This window comes from Elgaria multicarinata, chromosome 9 (assembly GCF_023053635.1).
Source record: "Elgaria multicarinata webbii isolate HBS135686 ecotype San Diego chromosome 9, rElgMul1.1.pri, whole genome shotgun sequence".
NCBI lineage: Eukaryota > Metazoa > Chordata > Lepidosauria > Squamata > Anguidae > Elgaria > Elgaria multicarinata.
In genome coordinates this window covers 30,311,140-30,325,910 of record NC_086179.1, presented here as the reverse complement: position 1 = coordinate 30,325,910, position 14,771 = coordinate 30,311,140, and the positions used below count along the sequence as shown (strand labels likewise).

At 44.1% G+C, this 14,771-nt stretch overlaps 1 protein-coding gene across 1 annotated transcript in view; it reads left to right on the top strand.

The window, feature by feature from the left end:
* The window catches only part of BPIFC (BPI fold containing family C), a 28,981-nt gene extending 16,533 nt beyond the window's left edge, over nt 1–12,448 (top strand). Inside the window, exons 10-15 of the mRNA XM_063134540.1 lie at nt 2,911–3,081; nt 4,420–4,487; nt 6,499–6,541; nt 8,818–8,881; nt 9,781–9,854; nt 12,338–12,448. Coding sequence (XP_062990610.1) covers nt 2,911–3,081; nt 4,420–4,487; nt 6,499–6,541; nt 8,818–8,881; nt 9,781–9,854; nt 12,338–12,448 — 531 coding nt within the window. The remainder of the gene's footprint in view (nt 1–2,910; nt 3,082–4,419; nt 4,488–6,498; nt 6,542–8,817; nt 8,882–9,780; nt 9,855–12,337) is intronic.
* Nucleotides 12,449–14,771: the final 2,323 nt, after the last annotated feature.

Sequence of the window (14,771 nt, the reverse complement as noted above, 5' to 3'; positions counted from 1 at the left end):
GGGTTAGCGTATTGTCTGAATCCAGGGCATTTTCTGCAAGATGGCTTTTTAACCACACAATGGCTGAGTTCGGACGACACACTAATCAACGGGAAGGGGGGGGGTAATAGGAACAAAATGGAAAACAACAGTTGATTAGCGTGTAGTCCGAACTCAGCCAATGTGCCTTATTTTTGTCAAACAAACCACCTTAAGAACCCATGGTTTGTTATTGGGTTGTTCAGGGTGGTTTTACAAGCCCCTCTGCATGATTAACAAGCCACATTGCAGAAAATGTCCTGGGTTCAGACCACATGCTAACCCACGGTTCAACAAACAACCCATGGTTCAACAACCCACACTCAACCATTAAGTGTGAGTTAGCATGTTGTGCAAGCAGCCCCTTAGTTTCAGCTCTCATTTGTGGTAGGCTGTCAAAACTGTTGTGCTCATCTGTAGGGTGACCATATGAAAAGGAGGACAGGGCTCCTGTATCGTTAACAATTGTATAGAAAAGGGAATTTCAGCAGGTGTCATTTGTAGGCATGCAGCACCTGGTGAAATTCCCTTTGCATCACAACAGTTAAAGCTGCAGGAGCCCTGCCCTCTTGATCAGATACAAAAAAGGTGCTGCATTCGTACAAATGACATTTGCTGAAATTCTTTTCTATACAACTGCGAAAGATACAGGAGCCCTGTCCTCCTTTCCATATGGTCACCTTATCATCAGTATCATATGGCTCTTCTTTAGGCCTTGCATGCAGCTTAAGGGTTACTTCCCTAGAACATTTCAAGGGCAAGTGAGATCTTCAGGCAGCCCTAGAACTTACCTCTGCCACCAGGTGATGTCCGTTTAGATCTGCTCTGACCCTTCACAGGTGAGACCCCAGCTCACACAGCACTTCTTGGCTCATGGCACCTTTCAAAGAAATGCCATAGGATGTTGAGCTGTGATCTCACTACTTGCCTGTGATGTACTTTCATAAATCATCACCAGTGAGTAACCCTTCAACTGGTCAGTAAAAAAAACCTTCTCCTTTTATTAGAACCAACCAGTGTTTGGAATGCTGTGTGCCAGGACTAAGGCTATGCAGAACTTACCAAAGAAAAAATTACTTTAAAAAAGAGCAATTTAGATGTTTCCTGAGCAAAGGCATGATAAGACCCACCTTCACAATGTCCCCATCCTTGTTGGCAACATTTTCCAGTCCTAGATGGAAGAGGAAGAAATATGTGAAGACTTAATTAGCTTATGATCACTGTCTGTACTAAAGTCTTATACTAAACAGAGGTATGTTGAGACAAAGAACCAGCAGTGCTACCTTTGCAAATATAAAATGTGTTGTAAGTTAGCAAGAGAACCAAATCAATACAATATTTTGCTTTGGCGCAAAGCTCTAACACGTTATTTTACTTCCCAGCTTTCCACTTACTTCAACTTAACTACAGATAGTTTCGGCAGCATCCTTCCCACAGTAAGTGCCTTTATTTATTTATTTATTTATTTATTACATTTTTATACCGCCCAATAGCCGAAGCTCTCTGGGCGGTTCACAAAAATTAAAACCATAATAAAACAACCAAGAGGTTAAAAGCACAAATACAAAATACAATATAAAAAGCACAACCAGGATAAAACCACGCAGCAAAATTGATATAAGATTAAAATACAGAGTTAAAACAGTAAGATTTAAATTTAAGTTAAAATTAAGTGTTAAAATACTGAGAGAATAAAAAGGTCTTCAGCTGGCGACGAAAGGAGTACAATGTAGGTGCCAAGCGAACCTCCTTAGGGAGCTCATTCCACAACCGGGGTGCCACAGGGGAGAAAGCCCTCCTCCTAGTAGCCACCTGCCTCACTTCCTTTGGCAGGGGCACATGGAGAAGGGCCCCTGTAGATGATCTTAAGGTCCGGGGAGGTACATATGGGAGGAGGCGTTCCTTCAAATAACCTGGCCCCAAACCGTTTAGGGCTTTAAATGTCCATACCAGCACTTTGAATCAGGCCTGGACCTGGACTGGCAGCCAATGAAGTTGTAAAAGGACTGGCGTAATGTGATCTCGCCGGCCAGTCCCTGTTAGTAAACGGGCTGCCCTGTTTTGTACCAGCTGAAGCTTCCGGACCGTTTTCAAAGACAGCCCCACGTATAACGTATTGCAGTAATCCAAACGAGAGGTTATCAGAGCATGGATAACTGTAGCAAGGCTATCTCTGTCCAGATAAGGGCGTAGTTGGTATATCAACCTAAGCTGATAAAAGGTGCTCTTTGCCACTGAGTTCACCTGTGCCTCAAGTGACAGTTCTGGATCCAAGAGCACCCCCAAACTACGGACCCAATCCTTTAGGGAGAGTGCAGCCCCGTCCAGGACAGGGCAAACATCACCTCGCCGGACAGATTATATCTTGGTACCTGAGTAAAAAGTGTAGGAATTCTTCTCCAATGGAGAATGCCTGCCTCAAAATAACAGTTCTCATGAAGAGCTTTTCTACACGGTTTTAACCCGCACTTTTACCAAGGCTTCTGCTTCTGGAGTCTTTGCGGGATTAAGTTTGGCTCCTTTACACGTGTTTCTGCCCCCACAAAAAAGTTTTGTTTTCTCCTCCTTTCTCTATATTTCACTATACAACCACTAGACGGTGCTGTGATATAGCAGAATTGCACGATTACACGAGAGTCTCATTCCACCATTTCTAAATAATACAACACTTCCTTCTATCTAAAAAAAAAAAAAGCCAAGGAGATGGTTGCAAAGAGCGGGAAAGGCCCTGGAGAATGACAACATTGTGTAAAGGACCAGCAAACCACCTTGAGACAACAATCATGAGCACATAATAAAAGCCACATGTAGAAAGGCTCAAAAATTAACTAGCTATTTTTTTTTAATCCAATCTAAACTTGCTCTTGAACACTTTGCTTTTAAACTTCACAGGTTGCTGATCGTTATGCAAAGCCACTTCCAGTAATGATGAATCCCATAGCAACCGCTACACCTGTGATCAGTCTCAAAAATGGCAGTTTTAAACTTGAGTTTGCTGGTTCCATAGAGGTGCTGGCAGTCCTGCCAAACTCAACCACCCAGTCCATGTTCACCTTGAACGTAGTAAGTACCTTGTTGCAGAGTCAGTCGATAAGAGCCCATGAAAGCTCAGAAGCAGGACATGGGTGCAATAGCACCATACTCTCATGTTCCATAGGAACTGGTTTCAGCAGTAATATGTAACCACCATGACTAGTAGCCATTGAGTCTATGCTCCTGTTTGACTCCATTTTCATCGGATTTCCCACTCCCTGGTCCCTTTCCCCCTTTTCTTTTCTTATTTTAAAAGTTTCAATTTGTTCATGATTCATTAGTGTGTATTTTTAATGAATAAATAAATAGAGGCTAGAGGAAGCAAATTCTGATATTACACAGGTATGGATTCTATTAATTCCTAGTAGAAACCAGACTTCTTTTGCACGACGAACAGTACGTAATGTAGGAGATTGGGATATTGAGAAAAAGATATCCATTGCAAAGGACCCTGAAAAAGGAACCGGGGGTCTGAAACGTGTTGGACTTCTTTCACTACATTAAACATCCTTTCTTCTACCCCTTGGCTTCTTTTGGCAGTTCTGGGCAGGATCTACACTATTCATTACACCGTTGTTTAAGTGCATTGTTGCGTCCTCCCTTGCTATGTTACAAAATGCAACTTGAGCCCAGTCAATCGAAATACCTTTTCTTCTATCGTTTTACTCCGGCACACTCTTCTTTAGAACGTTCTTCATTATGCTCATACCGGCTCTGAAGTAAACCTCCTTCTTCCGGTGACTCTGAGCTAGACCTGCCGGGATAAGCCGGCAGGGAGGCAGGGCGATGCGTAGGGACGAGGGAAGCCCTGCAGCGTCTTAAAGGGGCCACGTGCGCCCCGAAAGATAAGTGGTTTTTTTAAAAAACTAAGCCTCTGTCCCCTCTTTCACCGCCCTCCCTCCCCCTCCCCCTCGTCGCGTTGTGCCAGCTCTCCCTCCCCTAGAAAAGCCCTCACTTGTCCTAATCAGGAAGCAAAGACCATGGTCACGAGACATGACTTTGAAAGACGGCATTGAATACGACGAAAGGTTGGGGCACACTGTTAGTTTTAAAACGATTTTAACAGAAAGTGGAACAGTTTTAAAAGTCAGAAGAAACGTAACAACAACAGCATCACGTGACTGCTGACGTCATCTCTGCCAACTTGTTACGTTTCATCTAGACAAGTGTAGACGGGCTCCTGGTGGGGTTCCCCCTTCTTGTTTCCCAAACTTTTAGGCACCTCTGCACACCTTGAAAAGACAAACTATGTGAGTTGGGAGAGGTGGGGAGAAAGAGATTCGACTTTACATAAAGGCCTTGTATGTTTGTGTGACTGTAAAAGAGGAATGGTTTATATGGTAAACAGAGGAACTTCCTTTTACACAGACGGCCGGAACCAACGCCAGCGTCACCATTTTTGAAGAAAAACTGATGGCTGCTTTATGTCTAGACAGGTAACACTTGGTTGAATTTTGAACCCACTATATACTCAAAGGCCACTTGAGTTGACGAATCTACTGATTTTAGTTGCCACCCCATTTAAAACAATAAGAGAGCAATTGTATGGTCCCTGAGAGATAGTTCCAGCAACCATTGGATACACCACATTCCACCCTCCAGAGGCTGTAGATGCTCCACGAAGAGAACCCATGGTTTGTTGTTGGGTTGTTTGTAGTTAATGAACCATGGTTTGTTAGCATAGGGTGGGTTCAGACAACACAACAATACACTATTCAACCATAAACCATGATTCAATAACAACCCATACTGAACCCAAACTCTGGGGTGTCGTGTTGTATATGTCCATGCCTCCCTCTACACCCGCCTTCCTCAACCTGGGGCGCTCCAGATGTGTTGGACTACAACTCCCAGAATGCCCCAGCCGGGGCATTCTGGGAGATGCAGTCCAACACATCTGGAGCGCCCCAGGTTGAGGAAGGCTGCTCTACACTGAAAACTACTCAGCTGTTGAGTTGAGTGACTCCTTCCCACCCCACCCGCATGCTGATTCAGGCGTAAGCGGGGTGGGAAGGGACACAGCTGACACATGCAGGAACTGTATGATGTATGCCCAGACCTGTATGATGAAGCTTTAGCAGATGCAGACCTCAAGTTGTTTACCGATGGATCCAGCTACAATTGTACAACAGAACTGGTCCCTGGGCCAGCGTCCCAGTGGCCATAGGATATGGCAGATTCCACTCTTCAGAGACACTCCACAAAGAGAACCCATGGTTTGTTGTTGGGTTGTGGACTATGGTCCCTGCACACACCACAATGATCAACCCAACAGTACATTGCAATTAATATAGTGCAGTCAGAGCTAGATGAAGAAAAGAAATACATGATTTGCTGTCCTCCTATAGACCAATTGTTGACATTGTCAGGAGGAACATTATTGACTTCTACAACAGTTAAATCTTCCTCATTGTTCCTGCTCTGTATTATTCTGTTAGTTATAGGTTAATTATTGCTAAATCGCCAAATGCTTACAAATTTATACCAAACTAGTTTTACTCTTACAAGGTGCCTTTTCTGGAGATGGCAGTCTCAATTCAATGTGGCATTTCACAAGATTTAAAGCACAATTCTATGCATGTTTGCTCAGAAGTTCCATTGATTTCGATGGGGCTTACTCCCAAATAAGTATGCATGGGATTGTGCTTTCTGTCTTGTGAAGTGAAATGCACAGACATTCAATATGTCCGTCATTAACATAAGAAGTTGTACTAGGTATAGTCGTGTATCTAGCCAGGATAACATCTTTGCGCTTTCCTAGACAAGTTTTTTTATTGTACAGTCATCATTCCTCACTTACTGTTTACAGGTGTTTCAACTGTCATGATGCTCCATTTTCCCTTTTGTTAAGAGCGTTTGGGGGGAGGGGTTTGAGTGGGAAATATCCAGTATTTGTGCTTATTGTGAAACAAAACCACCAGTGTAGTTGCATTATTCCACTATACCACAGTGCCACCTAGAGGTTACGTAGCAGAAAGCACATAAAGGCAGGAAAGGAAAATGACTAGAAACAGAAACAGCAGGTTAAACATCATTGTAGAGAAAAGTGCTTTGACTGTGCTCAGATACAACACCTCGTCCATTTTATTCTTGCAACAATCCTGTGATGCAAGTTGAGAGTAGCTGGCCCAAGGTCCCCCAGTAAGCTTCATGGTCTCTCCAATCCAAGCCCAACAATCCATCATTGACCCTGTTCAGACGACACAGTGGTTAAGCACTTTGAGCTAAACATGATGGCTTAGCATGTTGTGTGAACTTTTCCTAACCATTGTGGCTACATAATCAGAGTTTGAACACGTTCACTAACCATTTGCTGCAAAAGGATTAGCAGCCTAACCATGGCTTAGCATGTTGTCTGAACAGGCCCATTGGCTCTAGATTACTGTTCAGTAATCATTTTTGGTCATATGCAGTAATCAATATGTTATCTCTCTTTTCCTTTCACAGTTTCCAGCTTTCCTTGGCTCACTCCAGTGTTGGGTTATTCAAGGTAAATTTCACCTCATTAAAAAGGGAGTTAAGGAAACCGGGTCAGATGCTGCTTGCAATAGAGTAGAATTGTATTACGTTCATCATTTGACTTTTCTTCATTGAGCAGATACAGTTTTACAACGTGTGGGTGGTTGTACTTTTGGGTGGTTAATTTCTTTACAGCCCTTTCTGTTCTTATTTTGCTTTGCTTCAGTTTTCTTCTCATGGTTTGTTCATGATCCATGAGAAACAAGTTTCTTCCCACCTCCCTCTATTTTCACCAGAAGAAATTCTAGGATGTTCTGTGTGAGATCTAAAATAAAGCAGACCTAGTTAGAACTGCAACAAAATGTCGCAGCATGGAATGTTCCTGTAGAGTGTTGCTGCAAGCCAGCTGTGCCCCTTTTCAATTCCATTTCCCCATCTCAGTTTTCGGCCATTGAGCATACTCAGTCCCCATTGTGTTATCCTAGTTTTTCTTGCCTCCTTGAGCTTTTTACCTGTTTGTGTGTGTTTCTGTAAAAGTGCTGGTCCTCCCTCTTGTTAAACAGTGGCCCTGTTTTGTCTACAATCCAGTCACTTACCAGCCTAGTTCACTATTAGCAAGAATGATAACCAGAGTGCTGCAGGTTGAAATGTGCCCCTTAAGCCACGGGCAATGGAGGCTCCATTGTCAAAATATTTTCCTTATATGAACTGATGCAGCAAACAGGATCAAGATTATGGACATAGCTACTGGCACAGAAGTGAGATTGTACGGACTAAGCATTGAAGCACTTTAAAATGCCAAATCATAAAACAAATATAAATATAAAAAATAAAATAAAATAAATCTTGCACCATTAAACTAAGTGTTCAACTACACAGTATGTTAAATACATAGCGTGTAGTTTACCCTCTTGTTTATTACTCACAGATAATCATGCGGGCCCTGATCCAGACTGATACCACCACCCATAGGGAGGGGAGCCTAAAGCATTCCCACGACTCCTTGTTTTCTGGTGTGTGTCTGTGTGTGGTTGTGGGGACTCTGCAAGGACAAAAAAAGAAGAAGAAGAAGGAAAAGCCTCCATGGACATCATTATTATTATTATTATTATTATTTATTTATATAGCACCATCAATGTACATGGTGCTGTACAGAGTAAAACAGTAAATAGTAAGACCCTGCCGCATAGGCTTACATTCTAATAAAATCATAATAAAACAATAAGGAGGGGAAGAGAATGCAAACAGGCACAGGGTAGGGTAAACAGGCACTGGGTAGGGTAAAACTAACAGTATAAAGTCTGCACAACATCAAGTTTTAAAAGCTTTAGGAAAAAGAAAAGTTTTTAGCTGAGCTTTAAAAGCTGTGGTTGAAAAGCTGAGGCTTTTCTTTTTCTCCCTGCATTTGTGGGGGTGGAGGGGAATACAGGGGCAGGGGAAGGTTTAAACCTCCCCTACCCCTAAATAGTGGTCCCAGTCCACTGGCCCTGATCTAAATCACAACCACAGTTCTCTAACTGAAGCAGACAGAATGTTTTCTTCTGAGTTTTCACTCTGGGCTTCTCTAAATGACTGATTTATAGCATGCTCATGACTGGCCAGAGCCTCGTGTGGCGCAGAGTGGTAAGCGGTAGTTACTGCAGCCGAAACTCTCCCCAACAGCCTGAGTTCGATCCCAGCGGAAGCTGGTTCTCAGGCAGCAGGCTCAGGTCGACTCAGCCTTCCATCCTTCCGAGGTCAGTAAAATGAGTACCCAGCTAGCTGGGGGAAAGGTAACCACACCTGGGGAAGGCAATGGCAAACCACCCCACTACAAAGTCTGCCAAGAAAACATCAGCGAAAGCCAGCGTCCCTCTAGGAGTCAGCAATGACTCAAGTGCTTGCACGAGAGGTTCCTTTCCTTCCTTTCCATGACTGGCCACTCACGGAAGTTTGCGGCTCAATTACATTCCCTCATCAACATCTCTGCCCCTCCCACCCTCATCCCACTGTCATAAAACACAGAGATAATCAGCTTTTAAAAAAACAAAAAAAACCACAAAATCAGCCTCGGGTAAAGGTGACGATGCACAATAATTCTGCCATTAGATGGTGCTGTTTTATTCAGTTGAATGGAAGAAGCAGAGACAGGAAGTATTGAATCCACATCACATCACCCGCCTGTGTAATTGAGCCAACTGCAATCCCAGAATGAAAACAGAAGCGGAAAGCCCTGGCTAAAGGCAGTGGGTTGTGTTTTTTGTGTGTGGTTTTTTTTAAATGAAGAGAAGCTCTCTGTCACTAAATCAAAATATTCTGAAATTGCAGGTTTCCCTGTTGGAGAACTTCATATCTTACGTTTTACAAAATGGAATAATTCCAGCTGCTAACGGTAAGGGTAGTGTGTGGGTTGTTTCTTCCCACCTTTTTCTAACGGCCCCAGTCTCTGGAAATTAATAAAAATTGCCAGGGGCTGGTGAATGAAAAGTGGTTGTTGGGTATTTTGTCCTCCCATTGAGGTGTCGTGATTCGCATCACATTGCTCATGCTGACAAGTAGTGAGCAGATAATGTTCCAATAAGATCATAAGCTGTGAACTAGAATTTCAGTTCAATTCTCAGGGTTGGGGAATCTGTGGCCCTCCAGGTATTGTTGGACTACAACTCCCATCATTCCCAATATTGGCCATGCTGCCCAGGCTGAATGAGTTGGAGTCCAACAGAGTCATGGTTTCCCCTCCCCTGCAGTATACTCCCTAACAGCCGTATGTGTACCATATCACTGCTGGTCAAGGAACAGCATTATGTCTCTTTCATCGGATCTGATAAATATTTATTTCCAGAGTAAATGTTCAAATATACATCTCTCCTATTTGCAGAGTAGATGAATTGCCCCCACTGATTATCACTGGTTGATAATCTGAGACAATGGTCTAGTTTGCATGTCATGTATTTTTTTATTTTATTTTTATTTACTGCATTTCTATACCACCCAATAGCTGAAGCTCTCTGGGCAAGTCACAAAAATTAACCCATAGTTAGGGGGTGTTCACGGTGCTGCAGCGGCCCTGTGTTCCCTTAAAACCCTGCGGCATCGCAGCTGCGGGGTGGAGGGGACAGTTAATCCCCATGGAAGGAGGGAGTGCGAGCTTCCCAGCAACCATTCAGCTCACCGAGCCAACCCCCTGCCCTTGCAATGGGTGTTACTGCAATCACCGCTGCAAAGCCCACCGAGCCTGTTCATTATTATTTAGTAACAGATACTTGGAAATCTCTCCCTCTTTTTATTAAGCCAAACTGAAGGAAGGATTTTCCCTGCCTCTCTCAGACATGATTCTTGTGAAACCTGTTGTAACAGTATTCCAGGTAAGATTTTGCAGTGCCCATGTCTTCCTGTTATCTGCTGCCGAGAAAGCTGGTTAGGGTGACATGATAGGAGTACAGATACCAGGGGTGGGGTGGGTGGGGTGGAATGACTTGTTAGAAAGCTGGCTTGTACTCATAGCCTAGAATCCTCAGGATGCCAGAGTCACAGCCCATAGAGCAGCCTTCCTCAACCTGGGGCGCTCCAGATGTGTTGGACTGCATCTCCCAGAATGCCCCAGCCAGCTGGAGCGCCCCAGGTTGAGGAAGGCTGCCATAGAGATTCGCCTTACGAAAGAATGGCCACATGACAGAGACAGATAAGGATATTGCCGCATTCTGACTTCAATTACAAACAATTCCCCGTCTTTTTAAACCAGCTCATATCCTTCAGCAGGTCTCAGCTTTCAGATTATACTTGAAATCAGGGATAAACTCATAAGGGAAATAATTAGCAAATAACATAATAAGCAGCCTGTTCCTGATCAAGAAGCTTGAACAATACTTTCTGCAGCCCGGAATCTTTATGTCTTGATTTCTCAACATTTTAATTAGCTGCTTGAATAGTCTCAGACTCAAAATTTAGAGGAATAGCCCTGTTTCACATTGAGTGGGTTCAGACAACACAATAACCAACTGTCATTTAAATAGTCGCTGGTTGGTTATTTAACCCACCGTGGGTTATCGTATTGTGTGGAGGGATTTTTTTAACCAATGTTTGTTTTTTGGCTAAAATAACCCCCACCAAAAAAACAACGCTGTGCAGAGTTGGCTATTTGAACCAGTGTTGGTTATTGTGTTGTGCGGTGAGCACTGTTAGTTATTTTGGTGGCCACAGAGTTGCAAGGCAAGAGCAGTCAAAGCAGCTGCTGCTGCTCTAGTCTAGCCAGTAAGATAGTTTTTCAGCAGCAATGGCTGATGGGATATTAGTGGGATGATTGAGTGGGGAGAGAGTGGGGGATAAGTAAGTCAACTAACTTGGACTAAAAGTCAACTCAAAGCTGATCCTAATCCACACCACGGTTGATTATTATTATGTTGTGTGTGGATTACCCCAGATAAACAACTGTTGATTTTATTATTCCCCCATTATTGTCTATCATGTTGTCCAAACGCAGCCATTGTTTCTCCCCAAAGATACTTATCAACATCATTGTTGTCCTGCTTCAAGACTAGCAAGTACCCCAGTCAAGGCTCAGATAGTCCCAGAAGCCGCGAAGAGAGAAACCAGTCCAGTGTCATACATGGTATTCCAAGTAGGGTTAACAGGAAAAGGCAGAGGCAAGGTCAAAGCCATCCAGAGTTCAGTTCACAGGAGTCAGTTGTACCAAGTGTCAAGGCCAGTCAGGGTGTTTGCAAGAGAGGGGTCCAGATGGGTAGCTGAGGGCCTAGGAATCTCCAAAGGCCCAGAATAGCAAGGCGAAGCATGAGGGTTAAGGCACTGTTGTTTGCAGCAGAGAGCTTGCTTCGGCTGTGCTGATTTATAGCTGGTTGTTAATCAGCACAGCTGGCTAATTAAGGGAGGCCCCATGTGGTGGCTTCCTTTTGCACTTTTGCTGCTTGCATCTGAACCTATTCCATTGAGAGGGATGAACAATCTCAGGCTCTGAATACTGCATTTGGGGGAGTTCAGGAGCAGCACTGGAGGGGCCCGGGTTTCACTTCTAATGGTTCCAGAGGACAGCTGTCAGCCGAGGCCTCCAGTTCCTCACCTGGTTCTGGCTGGGGCCTGTAGTGCTGGCTCACTCCCCCCTCTTCTTCATCAAACGAATCCTCCTCTTGGTAGGACATGGCAATTATTATATGACCCAAGGAAATTTCTTTGGTTTCTTCAGCGAGAACAATAATACTCTTCCTTGAGCAAACCATATTCTCAGCTCGAGGGGCAAAGGAAGCCAAAGCAAATGGAGGTTATGGGCCTACTGTTCCTTCTCTTGTTCCAGTCATGACTCACTTGCTTGTAGAGGGCAGATGAGCAGGCAGCAAGGACAAGGTGGAGGTGTAGCAGCATGAGAGTACCTTGGGTGTTGGCAGAGGCCCAAAGTTGTTGACCTCTGATGCCAGCCCTGGGTGTGGCTTATGCTATGGTAGTTGTTGAAGTGCAGGCCCTCCCCATGACTGTCCCATAGCCAACTCCCTCAAAGGTAGTCCAAAATGGAGTCAGCTCATTTGATTGTGTGTGTGTGTGATGAGTGGGCAAATTCAGAGGATCTGAGGGCCAATTTCAATCCCCTGCCTATCCCCATACCACCACTGTGGGCTGCATTTGCACTCAAGATTTTCCAAGAGTTTATTTTCCCAGGAACAGTGAGACAATCCATTTCCCCAGATCTACTCTGAGGATTGAAGCCAAGCTCAGAGAGAACAGAGAAGTCTGGGGTGGGTGGGGGAATGCTTTGTCCCTGCTCATCAAAACGTCTTGGTGTTTCAGCCCTCTGAGCTCTGACTTGTGATAACTTTGAATAAATATTTGTATATCTTCTCAGGGCTACTTGCAGATTTCCACCGATGTGGCTTACAAACCCAGTGACAATTGGAGAGACTTGTGGAGACAATTGGAGACACTATCAAATTCTGAAGAATTTTTTGTTATATAAGACTAAACCTGCATGATTTTATCTGTTTTGATGTAAGAGGGCAGAGGCAACCGGAAAGAGCATGATTACAACTTGGGAAAGTGGTGTGTGTGTGTGTGTGTGTGTGTGTGTGAGAGAGAGAGAGAGAGAGAGAGAGACTTGCTTTGAAACACATTGAATAGACGAAGTAAAATATTTTATTGGAAATTTACTGCTGACCGCTTGAAAGGTAACATAAGAAGCTGCCTTATACTGAGTCGGACCATGGGTCCAGCTAGCCCAGTATTGTCAACACTGACTGGCAGCAACTCTTTGGGGTTTCAGGCAGCATTCTTTGCTTGTCCTACCTGGAGAAGCCAGGGATTAAACCTGGGACCTTCTGCATGCAAAGCACGTGCTCTGTCACACTGAGCTATGGTGCCTCCCTGCAGCAACCATAAGCTGGAAGTAGTAGACTAGCACCTACTATGTATGGTAGACCATTGTCCAAGTCTTAACTACAGGAGAGGCCCTTTTGAAGACACCCTCACTTACAGAGGCCCGTTCGTTTGGGCTGGCAGGGAAAGGCCTTCTCCTGTGCTGCTCCCAACTTCTGGAATGCACTGCCTCTGAAGTTGTGACTGGTATCTCCTTCCTCCCTACATCCAAGATATAGTCAAGACACATCTTTTTAATTTGGCATTTTGTTATGGGTTTAAGGTTGCTTTTAAAGTTTTATTATGTTTTCGTATTTGCTCATCTGAATTTTTTATGTGTAAGTTTTTATGCGCTCTTAGTTTTTAATTGACCATGGATTTGATTAGTGTACAATCACTTTTTATAATTCTTAGTCTGTAGTTTTAATCGGGTAATATCCTTTCGGGTTATAATTGATGCGATGCCAAATCAACGTACTGTATTCATATATATTTGTATTTTTATATATTTGTGTGTTATGGCCAGTAGACCAAATAAACTGATTGGTATTTGTTCATCATTCTTGTGTTTGGAATGGTTGTAAACCACCTTGATTGGTTCCAGAAAGGTGGTATAGAAATGCAATAAACAAATAAATTAGACCAAGTATTGAATTGTAAGGAAAACGTCATGGTAAGAGAATCCCTCTGCTTGGTCATGCTATAACTCAATGTCCCAAGCTACAGCTGCAAGACTATAATACAGGTTTGTACTTTATGCTCTATATAGGGTCTGTGCCAAGGCCTAAATATTGCTTCTCTTAAGATAGCAAAGCTCCTGTTAGAGGCATTAGTCAGGTTATAGATTCCTTGAGACATCACCAAAGGTAGCTTGTAATGGCAGGCAATATCAAGATGCAAAGGCAATGTCTTCACGGCACCAGGTTGGCACCACTTCACCGCCAAACCCAGCGCTATCGCTGGTTCACAGCAGCGGCAAGTTGTTTTTATGAGGGGAAGCAGCGCGGGCTTTCCAGCAGCCCTTCCCCTCCCGCAGCTTCTGGCGACCAATAGGAGGTTGTCTTCCACCCAGGAATGCCCCCAGAGTGGCTCCGAGCGAGGACAGACGAGTTGGGCTGACCTCGCTCTGGCTGGAAAAGTCGGGGTAAGTCCCTGACTTTTCAGCTGCACATCTCTGCCTCCTTGCCCTGGAGTGGCTTTGAATCTGCGGCTGCATCATATAACTGACGCAGCGTGGATCCGGAGCCACCCCGGACAAAGATGACATCAAGACGGCAAACCTCAAAACTATCCTGTACAGCAGAGTAATGCAGAACGACAATCTTCTGTGCTTGTACTTAGATACCTCCTGTATCTTCAACAGTTGCAGGTGTTGTTTGTATGCAAGCAACACCTGGTGAAATTCCCTCTTCATCACAACAGTTAAAGCTGCAGGAGCCCTGCCCTTTTTTGTATCTGCTCACTCTCAGGGCTCCTGCAGCTTTAACAGTTGTGATGAAGAGTGGATTTCACCAGGTGCTGCATGCATACAAATGACACCTGCTGAAATTCCCTTTTCTAGGCAACTGTTAAAGATACAGGAGCCCTGTCCTCTTTTCCATATGGTGAAGTTCAAGTCTCACCCTCAGGTTTCCCACATGACCATGCCCCCTTTCCATAGCCCCACTCCCTTTTCTCCAAACCCCACAAAGTCTTCTCCCCTTTCTAAAATGTTGAACCGCCTCTCCTAAGGTTTAGTTACTGTCTTTAAGCAATAATATAGTGGTATTTGGGCACACCCATTTGTCTTTGGCTCCACCCACCACTAGAAAGTGGGCAGGGCCAGAGAGCTTTTACAAAATGGAATTCTGCATCAGGCTGATAGAGGTTCTGCACATCCCTGTGATAAAAGTATCGCTCAACTCTAGATTTATTCCTTATGGACTAGC